The sequence below is a fragment of the Neofelis nebulosa genome, chromosome 9, assembly GCF_028018385.1.
Source record: "Neofelis nebulosa isolate mNeoNeb1 chromosome 9, mNeoNeb1.pri, whole genome shotgun sequence".
Taxonomy (NCBI): domain Eukaryota; kingdom Metazoa; phylum Chordata; class Mammalia; order Carnivora; family Felidae; genus Neofelis; species Neofelis nebulosa.
The window spans coordinates 40,740,812-40,761,754 of NC_080790.1; the positions used below are offsets into that span (position 1 = coordinate 40,740,812).

The 20,943-nt window shown below is 47.5% G+C and overlaps 1 protein-coding gene across 4 annotated transcripts in view; it reads right to left on the reverse strand.

Moving 5' to 3' along the window:
- TCF7L1 (transcription factor 7 like 1) overlaps nt 1-20,943 on the reverse strand; it is a 158,373-nt gene that overhangs the window by 9,573 nt on the left and 127,857 nt on the right. For all 4 annotated transcript variants that reach the window (XM_058683493.1, XM_058683492.1, XM_058683491.1 and 1 more), the window contains one exon: nt 10,973-11,056. In XM_058683493.1, coding sequence (XP_058539476.1) covers nt 10,973-11,056 — 84 coding nt within the window. The remainder of the gene's footprint in view (nt 1-10,972; nt 11,057-20,943) is intronic.

A 20,943-nucleotide genomic window follows, 5' to 3' on the forward strand; every position in this document is an offset into this window, starting at 1 on the left:
AGGTATAATTGACAAATAAAACTGAAATCTATTTGAAGTGTACAGTATGATTCTTTGATATATGTATTTATGGCCATCTAAAAATACTTAACAGTATTGTGAAATCCTGACTGCCTATGTACTGGTGAGCCTGACCTCACCAGAAGCTTGCAAACAGCACTGAATAGGTAGCAAAGTACAAAGCAGAGAAATGTGAATTATATTAAAAAGGTAGGCATCCTCACTTAAATGCTCTGAAAGTTATTACTGGTTCCCATTAGGTGGCATCATTGTCCAGAAAATGGACTGGGTGGTGGTGGGTTCACAGAAAGAGAAAGGAGGGTAAACTTTTCCTTGATCAGTCTGGAAGATGTGGCCTCTGGGCCTGATAATTGAGAATTGCCTCCCCAGGGAAGGTTCTCCTTAGAGGCTACTGTTCCAGTAAAAGTTCCCACTCTTTTCTCCTCTCAGCCGCCCTCAGTGGCAGGATGTCCACGGCATAAACTCAGGCCAAGTGTAGGAATATCAGGAACCACTCTGCACCTCCCAATGGGAAACCTCAGTACAAATAATGCACACAGGCGAAGCCATGGGGTTCACTTAGCACAGTAGCTGAGTCCAGATTTACCTGAGGAAGAGCATCTCACAGCCATTCAGAAGGACCTGAATCCTTCTGCAGTCACGTAGACCCAACCCTTTTCCAGTTCAAGTCCTTCTCGATGTTTTAATCTGTTTCTAGAGTTGGTCCAAGCCAAAGTTCCTTAAACTCCGGGTCCCTGAGGAAGCAATGCCTCCTCTCCCACCATTAAAGATTTAATTTCAAGTTTAAAGTAAAGCTAACGCCACACAGCTCTAGCACAGCCAGAGAGACCATCCCTCCACAAGGCCCCTCTCCTTCAACTGGTCATTGGAGATGTCCACAAAGCCTCCTGGCTCCTATTGTTCATTCACTATTGTCTTTTCTTCCTGATCCTGATTTCAGAGATCAAAAGGATATGGTTTCTTAGATCAGGCAAAGATGAGTCTTGGCTTTGTGGTACCACTCATAAAGCAGCACAGACCGGCCAACAGACTGCCCAGGAAAGATACTGAGAGTTCCAATAGGTTGCTAACTGTATCTGATTTTATGTATTTAAAAACTCTATTCTATCTACATCCATTTGTCTGTTTACTGATGGAAACAACCTTCTCTGTGGGGGCTGGAACTGTGTTCAAGAGACTATGCTTAACCACAGGGCTCAGGGGGGTGGGGGGAAAGAAACCGGAATAATTGCTAAAGTATCAGCCTATTCACAGCATTGTAATGCCCGTAGGGAGGAGGAGGGTCTGAAGTGGTCATGAAGGCCAGAAGAGGACTGGTTTCTCCCATCGCAGGGCTATCTGCTGAGAACAGTCGACTGCCAAAGAAAGAGGATTTCCAAGGACTTGCTGGCCCCCGCTACAAAGTTCAATGTTAACTCCAATTCTAACAGTGACAGATGATCAGTTGGGCCAGGGGGTCTCTAAATTTTTTTTTGACCACACAACTTAATAAAAAGTGTCAGTCTACCACGTTTTGTTTGTTTGCTTATTTGTTCCTTTGGTTTGTTTTCTTAGTAGTATTTTCAATCTAAGTTTATTGCAGGAATCTTTCAAAGCTACTTGTCCATTTCCTCATGGGTTATTTTACTTAAAACTAGGTAATTTTACCTGGGTGGCTCAGTTCATTAAGCATCTGACTCTTGATCTCAGCTCAGGTCACGATCTCACAGTTTGTGAGTTGAGCCCTGTGTTGGGCTCTGCTGACAGCACGGAGCCTGCTTGGAATCCTCTCTTCCTCTCTCTCTGCCCCTACCCAACCCGTGCTCTCTCTCTCTCAAAATACATAAATAAACTTAAAAAAAAAAAAAACTCGGCAAATTGAAAATCGATGTAGCTGGGCTCAGGTGAACTGTCATTTGCTGAGAACCAACAAGTAGTTCGTGAAGTTCATGCTATTGATCCCCCCTCACATTCCATACAGTAACGACGAACTTCTTCCTAATGATTTTAGTGAGTGTTTTTACCTCTGATTTGTACCTCAATGGAACATCCTGTGTGTGCACAACTTTTTGGAGACAACCAACTGGATTCACTCAAGCTTGGAGAGAGAACTTTCTTTGCGTGTACCCTATTTCAGGCCCTAGGAACTCTTTCCTTAAATTCCTTACGTGTTTCTTTCCTAGCCCTATAGATGGGCATATCACTTAATAAAATCAGTATTTCCTCTCTCTGACGAGAACTCATCAAGCATTGGAAGACAAACACCTTGTTCTCTGAGGTCTTCTGTTTCCCTCATATGCCACAGTCTCTGGACTCCTCACTGTTTTCTGGCCACCTGTCTCTAAATTAGCCCCATGTCTTTCTTAAAATTAGTAAAATATCCCAAAGGGAGTTGGCCAGTTGGTAGTGCAGAAAATAAGATTGAAAGATTTATATATAATAGAACCGGGGCCACATAGGAACCTAATCAAAGTTGGTGGGGGGAAAAAAACCCTCAATTTTCTCTCTGCACGCGCGTGCACACACACACACACACACACACACACACACACACACACCTCTAACAAATACTACTTGAAAGGCAAAATGTAAGCTTTTTGCCATTCTGTTGTTGTATCCTATTAAGGGAAGGAAGTCTGAAGTTATGCGTCTCCTATATGGATTTTTCCTCTACTGAGAGAAATGGAAATCCACACTTTTATGTATTGGGTAAATGTTTGTGGAGACTGTCTGTACCGTAGGCACTGAGTTGGGCAGCCAAAGGGCTGGAGGCTGATAGAGCAGAGACGGAAGAATCGGGGTCTCTGATGACATAGATGGATTGCTTAACTGCCTGGCTCTGCAGAAAACACTGATCTCAACAATAAAAGCAGTAGGATAAATTCCTTTCTTGTTTCACTACCAAAAAAAAAAAAAAAGAGAGAGAGAGAGAGAGAGAAAAGAGCAACAAGTATTTATATTGTACCTACTATATGCCAGCAGTTGCTTGCTCTAGGTCTTGTGAATGCACTAGAGACTCATCTATTTAGGCAGAAATATCTATTCTCATGGTACTTATATTCTAATTGGAGAGATGGAAAATAAGTAACATAAACCGCGCAATAATAGTGAGAAATGCTAAGGAGAAAAACTAAGTCAAGGGCGAAGGCAGTGTGGGTTGTGACACAGGTTGAACAGGGAAAGCCTCAAGCAGAAAACGACTTTTGAATAAATACCTGAAGGAAGTGGGGTGCTAGATGTGTGGATAGACAGGGGAAGAGCATTTTGGCAGAAGGAACACCAGTGTAGTGGCTTTGAGGTGGGCAGTGTGCTCAGCATGTTTGAAGAACCACAGGGAGGCCAGTGGACTGGAGCAGAGAGAAGAAATGAGGACACGGGGCTCCATGTGACTGTATTAACAAATGCTTTCTGGGCTCCTCATCCGCGGCAAGCAGTTGTGCTGCAGGACAGAAGATGTAAAGATAAACCAAGAGTCTCTGTGGGGCAACGGGTGAGACCATGTTTAGAGAACTGGAATGCGTTTCAGGCCCTTCTAAGCAGTGTCACATTTTTGAGGTCCTCGCAAAGTGGACTGTGCATAAGATTCTTGAGATAAATCTTTTTCCTTATCAAAACTCTCCTTCTCTGCCCTTGTGTTTGCTGGCATTGAAAATGGCAAAAGAGGGGCGCCTGGGTGGCTCAGTCGGTTAAGAATTCAACTCTTGATTTCGGCTCAGGTCATGATATCATGATTTGTGAGTTCGAGCCCCACATTGGGCTCTGCACTGACAGTGCGGAGCCTGCTTGGGATTCTCTCTCCCCACTCCCACCTCTCTCAAAACAAAACAAAAACAAAAAAAACCCCAAAAACCAAACCAAGCCAAAAACAAACAAAAAACACAAAACAAACAAAAACTTTAAAAAGAAAAAAAAAACGACAAAATAAACCCTTTATTTTTGTTTCTTATGATACTGTCCTTTTTTCCTCCCTTGCACGTATGCTTGTAGGAAAAAAAGATTAAACCCTCACATTTCAAATCATTGTCAGGATGTACACAGGTGAATGTCCATTTTCATTTACTTTGGAGAATTCAGGTGAACTCTTCTGATCTATAAATTCAAGTGTTTGTTTCTAAAGCCCGGCTTCACCTCTCTCACTGCCTTTTGTCGTTTTCATTGGCTCGGTGTCTTTTGCAGGAACACATCTGTTGACTGTTTTCGTAGCTTCTGTCCTCTACACCTTGTCATCTTTTCCAGAGTGTTTTCGGTGCACAGACTGGACTTGTCACAATGACTCCTCTGCTGCTCTACAGTAAGATTCATGAGCTGGGAGACAGAGTAAGAATCTCCCAAAGCTAACTTCTCCATAGCAGAAACTAGTAAAGGGATGGAGGCAGGTAATCCCCAAAGACTGCCCAAACTAGAGGGTGAAAGTCTGATGAAAAGCAGGACACGCACACGGCTGCAAAGCGTCTCCCTACAGAGAGTACTTATTAGTTACAAACGGAGAAAGAGCCACTTCACAGTGGAAACACACGGCAGACACCAACTTAACCGAATGATTAAAGCTGACATCTCCACTATGGGGACAGATGGACACCGGGACCCCCCCCCCCCCCCCCCCCAATGTGAGGCACTGAGGAGGACACAACATCAGTGCAGTAGTGTTCTTGCTGAAGACACATGACTGGAGCCTAACCAGGAGGAAACAGACAAACCCTAGAGGGAGGACATTCTACAAAATAGCTGCTCAGTACTTCTCAAAAAACATCAAGGTCAGGAAAGACAAAGGCTGAGGAACCCTGCTAGATAAAAGGAGACAATGGACATGGCAGGTTAATGTCACGTGTGATCCTGGATTGAACTCTGGCCAGGGAAAAGCACATGGTTGTAATGGATACCATTTGGACATTTGCCAAAGTGTGAATATATACCATGGGTTAGAGAGTAATGTGAAATGTTCACTTCTTGATTTTGATAACTGTACTGCAGTCATTGTAAGGCAATATCTTTGTTCTTAGGAGATACATCCCAAGTATCCAGGGATAAAGGGGCACAGTGTCTCCAACTTACTCTCAAATTGTTAAAAAAAATCTGTACATATATGTACATGTGTAATATGCATGTACACACACACACACACACACACACACACACACACACACACACAAAGAGAGAGGGACAAAGCATGGGACAAAAATTTCTGAATCTGGATAAATGTATATGGGAGTTCCTACGGTGCCTGGGTGGTTCAGTAGGTTAAGTGTCCAACTCCTGATTTCGGTTCAGGTCATGATCTTGTGGTTTGTGAGTTTGGGCCCCACAGTGGGCTCTGTACTGACAGCTCAGAGCCTGCTTGGGATTCTCTCTCTCCCTCTCTCTCTGCCCCTCCCCTGCTTGCTCGCTCTCAAAATTAAAAAAAAAAAAAATATGGGAGTCCTTGTATTATTCTTGTAATATTTCTGAAAGTTTAAAATTATACCCAAATAAAGAATTAATACTGCACAATAAGAATTGAAATCAGTATTGGAGGCAAACCAAAGCAGCAACAAGCTATGTGGTGAGTTTTGAAGTGTTTTGGGTCCACAGCAGGTATACCAGTAAGAATATGGAGAAACTATGCACAATTTAAAAAGGGAAAACTAGGGGTGCCTGGGTGGTTCAGTTGGTTGAGCGACCGACTTCAGCTCAGGTCACGATCTCACACTCCGTGAGTTCGAGCCCCGCATTGGGCTCTGTGCTGACAGCTTGGAGCCTGGAGCCTGCTTCAGATTCTGTGTCTCCCCCTCTCATGCTCTGTCACTCTCTGTCTCAAAAATAAATAAAAACATTAAAAAAATTTTTTTAAAGGGAAACCTCATAATTGTTTTTGTTTATTCATTTTTGAGAGAGAGCACACGGGTGCAAGCGTGCAAGTGGGGGAGGGGCAGAGAGAGAGAGAGAAAGAGAGAGAGAGAGAGAGAGAGAGAGAGAGGAAGAGAAAGAATCCCAAGCAGGCTCCATAGTGTCAGTACAGAACCCGATGTGAGGCTTGATCTCATTAACTGTGAGATCGTGACCTGAATAGAAATCAAGAGTCGGATGCTTAACGGACTGACCCAGCCAGGCGCTCCCTCGATAAATGTTTTAAATTGAGAACTGGCATGTTAAGCAAAGTCAGGCTTCTCAGCTTGAAGGCAAAGCAGCGAGGCGGCTGTTCTTCAAAGGAGGGCTTCCAGGCACTGGCCTGACAATCCGACAGTTGCTTCTGAGAGCGGCCCAATATTTAACGGCAGAATGGGGAGCTTACTATTTAAAGGAAACATTTTGGTCATCTTCTAGAAAGCAAGTTACAGGTGCATGCACACACACCCACACACAAACACAGAAGAGAACGAAATGCTGTATAACAAAACGTGTGTGGGTTGTGGGATTACGGGGCTCTTTCTGTGCACTTTGCATCTTCCCAAGTGTTTTACACAACACGGGCATTATGTTTATGGGTTCAAAAATAGATTCAGTTAAAAAAAAAAAAGTCCTGTAGGAGAAGAGGGAATGGAACAAGAAGGAGAGAGGGCTTTAGAAGGGGTATCAACCTTTCCCCCATCATTTATTCTTTCATTCATTCACAAATGTTCTACAAGTACCTACTCTGTGTTGGATGTTAACAATAAGCACTGGGTGAATGAATGTGACCAAAGCAGATGGGATTCCTATCTTCGAGTTGGTTATGTTCTGGAAGTGTATAGATTTGTTTTGTGTGGCTGGGCACAGTGCTCCAGGGAGAGAAGAGGGAAAAGACCGGGGCCAGGCACATGGGGCCACGGTAACGGTCTGGGTCTGGGTCTGGGTAACAGTCTACGTGCAAGGAGATTACAGTGATCAGATATTACAAATCGTTACATAGAAAATATCACAGCTATTCAGTTTTTAGAGCTTGTTTTTAAGGCATAAAATCCAAGCAGTAATAACACTTAACTCCATCCCCACCCTGGCTCAGTTATGGCTTGTTTATACACATTTCCTTGACAGGCAGCTTTGACACGACTCACTAAATCTCTGCCAAGTACGCAGGCAGTTTCCTTCACTTGCCCTTCTCCCGGGGCCAACCTCATCTTAAAATATTCTGCTCGTGATTCTAAATGCAACTTCATAAGCAAGTGTTTCCAACTTTCTAATAAAAACACCAGTGTCCAAACCTCCACAACTACTTCCGGGAACCTCCAAGTCCTGCTTACACCTCCAGCCTAGAGAAGCCGGCACCTAGCAAACTGGGGTTGTCTCTAGCTCCTTCCCTTTAGCCTCTGATTTGTGATTAGGGCAATGATTCTCCATTCTGGCTGCCCCTTAGAACCTCCTGGGTGAACTTAAAAAACTAAGATACCAACACTGCCTCAGACCAATTAAATCATATCCTTGGGAGAGTAATTGTGAGATTCTATAAGCTCATTATCTCTCTTACGCTCGTGATCTGGCCACTTGAACTGGCACCTACTGCAGGCCCTCATCACCTTTTCATCTGCTAATTAAACAGTATTTTAATTGCTCTTTCCTTGTCTTAATAACAGCAATGGTAAGTGGGGGTGGCACCCGCAGTGAGCTGACAGTTACTGAGGGCTTACTTCGTGTCAGGCACAATTCTAAAATCATTACAACGCACTGGTTCATTTGCACACGACTCTTGAGATCGAGCCCTCTTCTATTCCCATTTTATAGATGAGGAAACCAAAGCAATGAGAGATGAGGAAATGTGGCTAAAGCTGTACCGATAGGAAGAGGAGGAGCTGGGATTCACACCCACGGTGTTATACATTCTCTGGCACATAGATGGTGCCCCACAGGTGTGTCAGGCTTTGCTCCCACACATACATGTATCTCAGGAGTTGGAATGAGACGCTCCAACCCGAAAATTGAGAAGGTGGGGGGGGGGGGTGGTCTTCTCCCAAACTGTAGGATTTCAAGTTAATGTTAAGGTTTTTGCCCATAAATGTTCCTTCCTTGAGCTTTTGAGGCCCGTTTATGCCTTTTTAAATTTTTTTATTTTTAAGTCATCTCTACACTTAATATGGGGCTTCAACTTACAATGCTGAGATTAAGATGCTCCACTGGCTGAGCCAGTCAGGCTCCCTTCTGCTTTTTTTCTTCTTTTTTTTAAACTTGAGACGGGGGTGGGAGGGGCAGAGAGACACAGAGAGAGAGAGAGAGAGAGAGAGAGAGAGAGGGAATATCTTAAGCAGGTTCCATGCTCAGTGCTGAGCCCATGACTCTGGGATCATGAGCTGAATTTAAGAGTCGGACACTCAACCGACTGAGCCAGTCAGGCTCCCCTCTGCTTTTTTTTTTTTTTTAACTTGAGCGGGGGTGTGCTGGAGGGACAGAGAGAGAGAGAGAGAGAGACAGAGAGAGAGAGAGAGAGAGAGAGAGAGAGAGAGAGACAGAATCTTAAGCAGGCTCCATGCTGAGGGCAGAGCCCAATGCAGGGCTCAAGCCCACGACCCGGAGATCGTGACCTGAGCTGAATTCAAGAGTTGGACACTCAACCCACAGAGCCACCCAGGTGCCCCTGCTTTACTATAGCAGAATATACAGTGCGATAATACACAACTTACTAGAAAATTAGCCATTTTGTTACCTACGGTGTAACGTAGCCACTGTTCATGCTTCTCCACGCTGACAAATTAGGGGCCCCTGTTCTACCGCCAAGCTGGATTAGTTTCTGCAGAGCACTACCTGCAGGGGATGGGCGTCTGCCTGGCTGGTGGAGCCATGGGCACAGAACCTTGCTGAGAGGTTAGCGATTTCATGTATCTTTAGGTCACTCACATGGAGGTAATAAGTGAGAATGGGGACCTTGACTTATTTGAGGAAAACAGTCCAGAAAGAGAATGCAGGTGTAGAGAGGGCCCGGAACTGTTAGCGTGTGTGCATACAGGCCCCTGGAGTCACGAAAGCCCGAGTCCAGGAAGCAGAGCGCTGCAAACACTGTCCGATGCCACCTGCGTTGAGGAAAAGCAGAAGAAACGCTTGGACTGAGGCATGTGACGCAGTTGCCGAGCCGGGCCGAGCCCGGCTACGGTGGGTTGGCAGAAAGAATGATGCAGAGGCAGAGATGGAAGTCCTGCTCTTGTGGGAGAAGCCAGTGGTGGACACCAAATGGGAAATCAGATAAAGCTTGCAGCAGGAGGAGGTCTGGACACAGGCTTTTCGTTTTATTTTCCAGAGACGCATTGCTCTGTGCAGCAGGAAGGATGGGAAGCTCAATGAGTCCCCATGCTAGTTTTAAAGGGAACTCTTCCTCTAAAGTAGATGGAGGGGCGCCTGGGTGGCTCAGTCTGTTGGGCATCCAACTCTTGATTTCAGCTCAAGTCATGACCTCACGGTTCGGGTGTTCGAACCTCACGTTGGGCTCTGTGCTGACAACATGGAGCTTGCTTGGGATCTTCTCTCTCCCTCTCTCTCTGCCCCTCCCCTGCTCTCTCTCTCAAAATAAACAAACAAACAAATAAAAAACTTACTAAAAAAGTAGGGGAGATTTTAGACAATATGCAGAGAGAATATGTGGAGGGAAGAGAAGAGAGAGGGCCCTGCCATCTCGGGGTCCACTGCAGTGGGCTGGGGGATGCCACAGGATAGGTGGGGGGGGTGAGCAAAGATTTGAAACAGTTAAAGAGAGACAGCTGTGCCTAGAGGGGACAAGCCAGGTCTGTGGCAGGGTAGATGTGGGAAGCCGTGTCCTCCACCGGGACCGACCACTAGAGGGCATCGGGACCTCACGCTAGGCCATCCCACACAGGACTCTGGGGGACCAGAGACGCGACCCTGGCCTGTTCCTAGGGCGGCCACAGAGCCTCTCAGGGGCAGCCTGAACCAGATGGCTGGCTGCTCACCGTTCCCTACACAGTCACTGGTTTCTCCTAGAGATGGTGGAAACCAGCTCTCCCCACTTGTCTCGCCAGTGGATGGCAGCGACAGTCATCTGACAACTACACAGGACACTGCTTTATAAACTTCCAAGGGCTCTGTCACTGTAAACTGCTCTCACATGTACTGGAAATCATACAGGCTCGCTGAGCCCGAATTATCTTCTCTGTATATCTAGACTCTCAGCTTTTAAATGAAAAAGGACTGTCAGGGTATCTTAAGATGTCCTGAATGAGATGAAATAATATGTCTGGGATTTATTTTAAAGCAACCCAGTGTAGTAGGAGGAGGTGTGTGGGTGAAAGGGAACAGGTGAAATTTTCCATAATAATGTTTCTAAAAACACTATGTTTCCCAGGTCTCCTTGTCTATAAAATGCATAGGTCATGCCAGTGGGGTTCCTTCTAGCTGCACCCTCTAGGACTCAGAGGCTCACTGTACAATGCATAACACCAGTTAGCTTGAGGGGTGTGTGGGTCTTAAGGCTAGGGAGGCCCCAAGCTCCTAAGAAAAGTCCTGAAATGCAATGTCCCAGGACCATCTCTTGTCGATTACAGTCCACCGCAAGCCCTGAGGAGGCGAGACCTGCTTGGACCTCATTGCTCCCACCTCCCAGGACCATCCAGATCTTCCTTTGGGACCTGACTTGTCACAGGGCTTGGCACAGTCTCAGCTGCCCCACTGGGGTTTTCGTTTGCACAGGGCCTCTTCAACTGTTGCTGCCAGCAGCAATGAGAAGTGGCAGCAATGTAGAACGAGCTCCAACAGAGAGAAGGAACACTGCTGCCCAGGTGGAGGGGGCAGAGGGATTCTTAGGGAAGCAGCAAGGACCAGGGAACCAGCCAGGGTTGGTGCCGGCATTTCTAATCATACGACATCACAGCTGGTATGTGCGTGTGTGTTGAGGTGGAAGGGGTGGAAAAGCGTACAGGTAACACGGCCACACCCCAACTGCTCAGCTCTTCTCCTGAGACACACACTTGGGGCAACACCGTCAGACCCCATCAGCTTCGGGATGGTGGATGGGATGCAACGACATGGGGTGAGGGGAGCGAGAAGATCCCTTTGGCACTTGAAGGGGAAACAGACTTACCAAGTGTGCCGGAGATGGTGACCTGGTGTCCTTGACTGTGGCACTGGATGGGACATCGAGGAGGGGCCATTTCATCTGTAGGTACTGCACAGGGGATAGAAAACACAAGGCATCTGGTGAGATGAGGCCTTGTGAGCACCCCCAAGTGAGCAGAAGAGGAGCTGTGCAGGTAGGCTGCTGCTGGTTCTCCGTGACTGCACATGCTCCTTCCTGCTCAGTGTCCAGATGATTATCTCAGGGGAGAGCACACACTCAGAATCACCACTACCATCACCTGCCCCCTCTGTCATGTTGTGGGGGACACACAACAGGACAACCAGCCAAAGTGTCCAAAGAACCTATATCGCTGAGGGTCAAGCTCTCCCTGCTCTAGTCATGGGACAAGAAGGGCACATCTAGGGACCAAGGGCTCCCACATGGTGATCAGGTCATGATCTCAGGGTCAAGGGATTGAGAGCTTGCACTGGGCTCTGAGCTGAGCATGAAGTCTGCTAGAGACTTTCTCTCTCTCTCCCTCCTTCTGCCCCTATCCCCTGCTCACGCGCTCTCTCTCCCTAAGATAAAAAATAAAATAATTTAAAAAAGCCTCTCCTCAACCCTGGCATGGCAGTCTTTGGCAAGGGCCTGGAAAGGAATGAGTGGAGAGGCTGTGAGGGGCACTGGGTGAGCCCGCCTGGGGTCCGGAGTCAAATGCTCATGGGTTCAGGGTCTCACTCTGCCAGTGTAGACTGTGCAACTCTGGACAAGCATCTTAACAACTCTGAGTCTCGGCTTCTGCATCTGTAAGGCAAGGCTACTCTCAATAACTTTATAGGTTGTTAGAAGGATTAGGGACAATGTCAAGTATTGAACACAATGCTTCGCACATGGGAGACATTTGATAAATGGCAGCTAGTATTTTCGTAAGCAAACCGTTAGTCTTTGCCAAGGGCAAAGCACACATGTTGTCTTAGTGTCAACACTGACATGGTGTTTCTGGGCAGCAGACCAGCTATGCAGACTCTTTGCAAAATTCTTGAGGTTACTTTGGAAATTACACCTCCAATAGGAAATGATCGCTCCAGGAAGAGTTTCATAGACAGAAATAAGTTTCTGAGTTATCCCTTGCTCTGGTCACTCAGTTTCAGGGAAAAAGAAATCGTGAGTTGGCCTTGAGCTATGTGCACAGGATCAGAAAACTAGGATGGGCCGTGCCCCTTTGCTTTTCATCAAAGAGTCCACAAATATGGACTGAGTGGGCAGGGTCTGGGCTTTCAAAACAATGTCCACAGGCAAGGATAATGGCCCTAGGACACATCTACAAAGGGCCAGTGAGAAGCACAGACAGCAGGTGGGATGGACCAATCAGGCCTGGCTGTGGGAGGCTTGGGAGGGGGGAACAAAAGGGGGTTGTGGGGGTGCTATAAATGAGGGCAGTCTTCACTCTGGGCCTTCTGTTGCCTGCCCCTCCATCCATGAGGCCACACCGAGTATCATCCCTGTCCCTGCATTCTGCTGATCCGTCCCACCCCCACCTGTCTTCTTCCTTACCCAGAGCCTACGCTTTGTAGATAAACTAACTGGGATTTCAATGCCTTTGGCAAATTAAAAACACTGGACAAATACTGGAATCATGAGTTAAAACTCATTTCCTGGGGTGCCTGGGTGGCTCAGTAGGTTAAGCGCCTGAATCTTGATTTTGGCTCAGGTCATGATCGCAGATTGTGAGTGTGAGCCCTGAGGCGGGCTCTGCACAGACAGCTCGGAGCCTGCTTGGGATTCTCTCTCTCCGGTCCTCCCCTGCTTGCTCGCGTGTGCACGCGCACTCTCATGCAGGCTCTCAAAAATAAATAAATAAACATTAAAAAAAAAGCCCTCATTTCCTCAGTGAATAACATCTGTGCCATACTGGCAGTTTCCAAAGCATTTCCACACACATAAACCAGTTTCCTCTTCACAACAACGCTGCTATTGCAAGTAGGGGTGACTGTCCCAAATTTTCAGATGAGCTAATGGAGGTAAACACAGGGTGAGAGACTAGCCCAACTTTATGATGGGAACTGAAGTTGAAGTCTCTTGGCTTCAACTCCATGCTGTTCACTGCGACAGCAGTCATCACATCACCTTCTTGAACCCCACCCTCCCAGCCTTTTCTTGGCTCCCAAGGGTTTTTCTCCCTCCCTTTCTGTCTCGCCCAGGGCTGGCAACCTCAGAGCTGAATGAATATATACACACCAATTCTCCTGTAGTGACGCTTGAGGTGACCCAAACTTACACCGTTCATCACACTGTTTCTCTAGAAGCAACAACCTGAGCATTTATCTGTTTTTCTTGAAGTTGAACTACAATCACAACTATCACGTGCGAAAAGAAGTATCCCAAATCCACCCCAATATGAAACATAGTAGAAGGGGCTCCTGGAACCCACCAACTCTACCAGCATCTAGTTCCCTAATTGACGTCATAAAGACACATGCTGAACACTCCTCATTCTTGTTGGCCAGGGATGTTCTTAGATCAAATAGGAATCCATCTGAATCCTAGTTTGGGAAAGAACATTATTAGTGGACCTTTTGAGTTGTTAGGCAGAGCAGGCTTGTAGGAGTCTAGTTCAGGGCTTCTCAACCATGGCACTAGTGACATTTTGGGATATTGTGGGGGCTGTCCTGTGCACTGCAGGATATTTAGCGGCATCCCTGGCCTCTGCCTACCAAAAGCCAGTAGCTCCCATTCTCCTGCCCATTTGTGATAACCAAAAAGGTCTCCAGACTTTGCCAAATGTCTCTGGGAGCGGGAAAACCGTCTCCCAAGGGGAGCCACTGCTCTACTATGAGCTCCATGAGGGTCTGCCTTCATGCTGGGGCTATCAAGGCACAAATACACATATGGGGACACACACACACACACACACACACACACACACACTCAGAGCAAGTGCTTTTAGTAATAGCTACTGTGTTTGGTTGTCCATCACATGCTTGGTGTCTTACCTACCCACTGCCTGGACTTCCAGGGGGAGGAAGAGACCACACTGTCCTCATATCTCTGTAGGGTTCCCTCTCACTCAATGACTTTAACTGTAACTGAGACCTGGAAGCTTAGAAGTGTGTAAAAATCTTTAGCCTTGTCTACGACCGAAGCCTGGCCCCATAGAGATCTGTCAGACAGGTGGGGAGAGTGGTTTTGGCAATGGTGGACATCTGGCCCAGGACCTTTCCTGCTCCAGGAAATCTGGGGGGTGGGGGGTGGTGGTGGTGTGGGTGTGCATGTGTATAAGGAAGGATTCATTCAATAAAGAAATAGAGGATTGTCCCTTCCCCCTTTCTACTTTTCTGCCTTTTTAAGATTTTGAAACACGTGATGCGGGGTGGTGGGGAAAGACCTATAAAAAGACGCAGGGGCCCACTGCAGCTTTGCCATCAAACTCCCCTGGATCGCAATTCTGAAGAAAGGAGCATTCGAAAGGGACAGCTGAGCCTCCCAGAACCACAGATCAGGGCAGCAGGGACCTGTGGCAGCACCTCTGTAAGCCTCTCCCACCTCAGCACCAGATCTGTGGGGGTAGCCGGGCAGTTCTGAATTCCTGGGTCAGGCGTACCCCAATGTTCAGGGGCAATAAAACTCTCTTTGGCTGCAATTCTCATCTGAAGCCAGCCCACAATCACCCTGGGGCTAATCAGTTATCTGGGGAGTAAGAGACACGTGGCTGAGCCCAGATTCTTTGTATGGTAATGGCATGTGGGCAAATTAAAAATGCTAGGTTTCTCCAAGCCTAGTCTAGGTTTTCCATCCAACTGACCACAACCGGCTCCTGACCAGTGTTATCATGCACAGGCTGTAGCGCAGTGAGGATGGGCCGGCGGGCTACCTCCCTGCTGGGGGGATGCTCTTTGGAATGTAGACCATGGAAGCTGTGTGGCACCAGTGCAACTGACTGCCAAGTGATAGCAACGGCCACCACACATGGGATGCTGACTAGGAGGTAAGTATTCTCTTCTGGCACTCAAAAAGAGAAAGAGAAAACTAGACTCAAATGGTGAGTACTACCACTCTCGATTTACTCATGCTGCTTAATATGCTACTGTATGTTGTGACTCTCTGAGACAGGACAGATATGCAGTTTCCTGATCTTACTGAATTTGGGAAACTCTTTCTGGGGAATGGGGTTCCATAGAACACACCTGGGGAACTTATGGTTCACAGTTAGGTAGACTGAGGCTGTGGTTTAGAACCTGTCTTTACTGTACTGACTCAGTTGTGAGATGTATACATAGTGATAGATTTTCTTACACGAAAGCATCCTTGCATGCTCCAGGTAAACCCTATTTGGTCATGGTGGCTTGTTCGTTCTTGTACTGTATTGTGGAATGCGAACTATGAGTCTCTTAAGATTCTGACTTCAACATTCCTAAGGGAGAGTGAACAAAAAGTTTTTTTTGTGGTATTTTTCTCAAGTGCTGCTATCAGTGTTATTTTGGCTTTACTCTTTATAAAGGGGGCTGTACCTCTTTTTCTTTATGCTCTGGGTCCCTTTCTGCTTCTGGGGCCCCTCTTTAGTGCCCTTAGTGCCCTCCTTGCGGTGAATACTTGGCCAGGTGGGCTATTTCCATTTGACTTGGCCCCAGGGAAGGGTCCCTCTGAAGGGCGCTCTCACCAAAGAGCCAGAACCTCCTTTCCTGCAGGGAGGCAGAGAATCGGTCCTACAGGATCCCTGCTTAGCTTGAAGACTGTGCAGCAGATTAATTGCAGCTGTGCCCTGGAATTTCCCCAACATACAAATCTTCATGATGTAAAACAGCTGGGAGGAAATCCCAGCATGCCCCGTACGGAGGCAGAACTGCCAATGAGCTATGGAGATTAACCCTCCACCTCCCAGAAGGTAGGGACCCCCCCCCTCCCCCCGCCCAGCCATATCTGCCCCTGTTCCAAGCTTGCTTTGGCGTGGACAGGACTCTACAGGACTCTGGGTACCGCCCACAGTCTTCCCATTCACAGGTTCTCACAGAAAATCCTTTAGGCAGGGCCCAGGCAAGAGAGGAAGCAAAGCTTCATGTTACAGAAGCCAAGAGCAGAGCTCGCTGAAGTGCACTACAGTTGGAAGCGAGGAAAGAAGTCCTCTCCAAAAGTTTCCCAGGTGAGAACACGCCATTCCACAGAATTCCTTCCACTTCTTGAGCTCTTCCCCCTGGCTTTACCGTCTCACAGGTTTTACCCTTCAGTAGCAGAATCTTGCCAGTGGAGATGACCGATCTTTCCTGCATCTCTGGTCCCCAGTGATAAACAGACACTCTGGGACCCCAAAGCCAGGGCCCCTGGAACAGAGAAGAGGGCTTTCTTCTCCAGACCACCCTCTTAGGAAACTGCATGGTGCAGCCACTCAGCAAAACAGGCCAGAAACCCAACCCCGCAGGCTGTCCACCACAGAGTGACAAGGACATTGTGCAAAATGCAATTTTTTTTTTAACATGAAGAATTGTATTCTAAAAACATGTGAACCAGTGATCAGTTTCTCTTTACTCTCCATTCTGCCACAATTGGGGATGGGGATAGAATCAGGACCACTGCAGTGGCTTCCCGAATTCAACGCGAGTTTATCTTCTAAAACCTAACTCATCAGGGGGCACCTGGCTGTCTCAGGCAGTAGAGCATGCGACCCTTAACCTTAGGGTTGTGAGATCGAGACCCACAATGGGTGTGGAGCCTACTTGAAACAACAACAACAAAAACACCAGATACCAGATATCATCAGATATCTTCCTTGCTTAAAAAATCCTTTCCTAGTTGGTTGCTGGGCCCCCCAAAGTCCTCAGCAATCCGGTGCCAACCTATCTTTCCAGCCTTCATCCCTCAGGGCTCCCCTGCTCCTCCATCACCCACCGACGCCAACTGCACTCAAGTTCCTACAATATCCTGTGCCATTTGATCAGCTGCTCCGCAGCCTGGAGTATCCTTTACCAGCAGGAATCTCTAACCTCTTCTTCAAAACCCTCTCCCAAGGTCACCTTCCCAGACAAGCCTTCTGCAGCTCCCCACAGGAGCCAGTCACTCTCACCTCTGTGCCAGCTTGGCGTTCCCATGGCACTCGTCATGCTGTGTGGCTGTTATCCCCTTGCAAATTCTGTCTGTCTCTTGGACTGTAAGCTCCTCAAGGGTCACATCCACATGCCCAGTTCCTCGCCCAGAAGCCAGCATTCATGCTTCCAGACCCTGTCTCACTTTGAGCTTAAGCGCTTATCAAACTCCTAAGCCCTAGTTTCCACATCTGTAACACTGGGTTGTCCAGCCTCTTCCTGAATCCTTTGGAGATGTGGAACGCATTTAACGGAGTTTCTTTTCACTCTTGAGTGATTGGTTCTTACGTTAATTGGCCTACTATTGCCAAGAATCTGTAAACGCAGCTTGGAGGCTCTGATACCCAACCCTGCCAGTTCCTGGAGGCCTGTTTAAGATCCTCTGTCTTCTGTCAGAATGGACATAAGTTGATCTCAATTTGAAAGTCTACCAACATTGAGCAATGGGCTCATTAGTGGGGAGACAGAACCGCCGCTCTCCCAACTAAGAACAAATGTTTCATTTCAGGAAATCACTGAACAAGATAAAATGAAAGTATTTAGGAGAACTGGTTTCCAAACATGATGGATTAGACAAAGTTCCAAGAGCGAAAGTATAAAAAGCAAAGTTTACACTCCTCTCCCTTATTTTCTTTTCTCAAGATGAGTAGTTTCTGCATTTGCTTCGTTCTGTGGATGGCACTAAATCCCAAACACAATCACAATTTTGTTTTACTCATGGGCAGAAGGTGGGGTTCCTTCTTAAGTTTCTGTTAATAGGTGAGTTGTTACAAATAAATCCAAATGTCTTAATACAAGCTCCTTTTTTCATGTAATACAACACACATAATTTTCCTTGGAAAAGTTATTTAGAACCACATTTTTGCAATGTTTTAAACCAATGAAATGACTTTTTTCTTGAGGCACCTGTCACAGCATTTAGGTCAGCAAATATTTTTGGAGCCCCTCCTGTGTGCTGGCAGTGGAGGGGGCTCTAAAAATATTTCATGACTGAAGAGAAAACTCAAGAGTGGGTTGGATGGGTTTCAGTTTTCCCATAAACACCTATTCCCTGCCCATACCCTCAAATAATCCCCTTTCTTTCCCGGATGGCCTTAAACCATTCTCTTCCTCTTCCAACTCAGAGAATCTGGCAATTCTGCATACCAGACTTGACCAAAGGTTGGTTTTTAAAAACAGGGGCGCCTGGGTGGCTCAGTTGGTTGGGTGTCTGACTTTGGCCCAGGTCATGATATCACCGTTGGTGGGTTTGAGCCCCATATCGGGCTCTGTGCTGACAGCTCAGAGCCTGGAGCCTGCTTCTTGGATTCTGTGTTTCCCTCTCTCTCTCTCTGCCCCTGACCTGCTGGTGCTCAGTCTCTTTCTGTCTCTCAAAAATAAACAAAGTTACAAAAATTTCTAAAAAAATGAAAACTGGCTCCCTGCAGAGGCCAATTCCCAGTGTTGGAAGGATACAGCATGGAAAGTAGAGACCAGAGTCCCAGGCTCATTCTAACCTCTCTGGACTCGATCATTTCACCTTTAAAATGGGAGTATTTTACTGGCCTGAAGGCAGGGACCTGGACCAGATGGCCTCCCATCTGGAAGAAAAAAAATGAAATGTCTGATTAAACCACAGTGGGTTCCTGGGAGTGGAGACTGCATTGAGGTACTCAATAAATAGACTCAGGAGTCCTCGCTGGTCCCCATTTACAAGCTGTGTACCTGAGGAAGCGACCTCACCCTTCAGAACCTCTGGTTTCTCACCTGTGACATGGGAATAATAGCACCTACCATCTGGCAGAATTCTTTTTAATTTAGTGCAGCAGTCACTTGTGAAAGGACTAACCAAAGGCCTGAGCACATGGAGAGCTCTTAGGAAACAGGTGTTTAGTCCCCAGAACTTAAATTTCCTTTTGTTCAACGAGACTTATTACCTGCATTTTACCCAGGGTCAAGGAAGAGCTAAGTAACATAGAGTTGGACCATTCACTCCTCTCATGGTGCTTCACGTGGAGAGGTCCTGCTCAGTGGTGTGTTAGTAAATGTGTGACAGCCAGCTCTCTAAGCAAAAACAAAAACACAAACACAAACCTAGCTTTGTAGCATTTGCTGGGATCCACCCACAAGTGTAAATATTCCCACCATGGCTGATGTCAAGATACCATGGTGAGTCCCTGATGGCAGGGATGGGAAGAGAAGCTAATGGCTCCCTAGGTAGCAGCAGGCTCTATCACCCACTGCCTGCGGACAGGTGCTGAGAGGCTCTGGCTGACGGGGGCTTCTGGTTCTGCCCACAGACGGCTGGAAGGCTCTCATACATGTGGCCCTCGGCTGAAGTGGGCCCAAGGTCTTGATGCACAGTCGGACACTTGGCCAGGCAGATCTTTCTGGCAGCTGCATGCTCCTTTTAGAAGGAGCAGGGAACCTCTGTCCCCAGAGCACTGGGCATTCAAAAAAACCAGTCAAAGTGAAACAAACTGCTTTTGGGTCATCATTTCTGAAGCCTAGAGCTATAGGCCTCCTCAGTCTCTGTGGCCTCTCACATTGGCTGTGATCTTGGGGTTTGCTGGGCCCGGGCAGCTTCCGTGCTCGGTGCCTGACAGTGTACCCACACAGAGAAGCTTCTTTGTAGGAACTGACCTTGGACGCCTGGCCCTCCTTTCCCTGCGTCGAACCCTGCCTGACCCCTCCTCCTCTCCCTTCTGCCTCGGGTCTTGTCATGGCCCTGTCTGGTGCATGATGGCAGCACTCCCCTCCCTCCGTGTAAGATCATCTGTCCTGGCCCCCACCGTGGGCTCGGATTCGGCCGAGAGAACCTCTGCCGTGGCACAGCTTTGTGCCCTGTTCTCTGGCCTGCACATATGCACCCCCATCTTGATCATGTAGCAACATATTAGAGCCGATTCAATTCTGTGTAATGGCTCCATGGTATCCACTGTACAGAAAGGCCATACTCTAATACACAGTCCATATTCACAGACATGTAAGTGCCTCCTGGTCTTTTGCTGCAATGAACATCCTCGAACACTCATCATTACGCTCACGTATGAAAACAGCTGCAGGATACGTTTCCAGCTGGGAGGGGAACTGCTAGGTCAAAGGTACGTCCATTTAGGTTTTGAGAAGTATTATTGAACTTCTCTGTCTACACTGCCACCAGTAACATAGAAGAGAGCTTAGACCCTTGCCCAGTGTCCTCAAACTTAACTGATCGACACCAAACGGACAGGTGGAAAACAGTAAGTAGCTCCTTATTTCCAATTTGCATTTCTCTTGCTGCAAGTGAGGCTGGGAACTGCCACATATGTAGGTAGCGATTTGAGGGCTAGACGAGATGTGCGTAGACAAGAGGAAGCAGGCTTATGAGGCGGGGGTATGAGGTGGCGGGGAGGGATGGAATGGGTATGGCATCTGCAGGTATAATGGAAGGCTGGGTGAGCTGTGCAGGAGAGGGGTCTCTGTGGCTTCTCACGAGTTACAAAGCTCTGTGCAACCTTCAGTGCACGTGACCTTCACTCAGGGGGAAGAAAGGGCAGATCTGACTGACAGGAGCGGAGGACACCGCTCATGGGGTGGATGACTGTGGGAGGGGAAGAGGAGAGCCCAGGAAGCCGCTGCTGCTCCGAGCTGGGTGAGCACGGGGGCCGGTGCACGGCTACACTTTCCCTCCTCCCCTTCCAGTCTGGCTTCTGTTCCAGCAACTCTCCTGTCTCTGTCCCTGCAAGGACACTGAGGACCCGAGAAAGGGAAGTGGCCTAGTACCTACCAAATCCCGTGGGTGTCCTTCAGGCCTCATCATATTTGGAAGCTCTGGGGAAACACGTTTCCTGCACGGAAGCCCCCCCCCCCCCCCTTCCCTGGTCTCCTATGGTTTCAGGCTCCTTGTACCCTCTGGTTGATTTACCAGCATTGCCCTGAATAAATGTCTCGGACAAACTG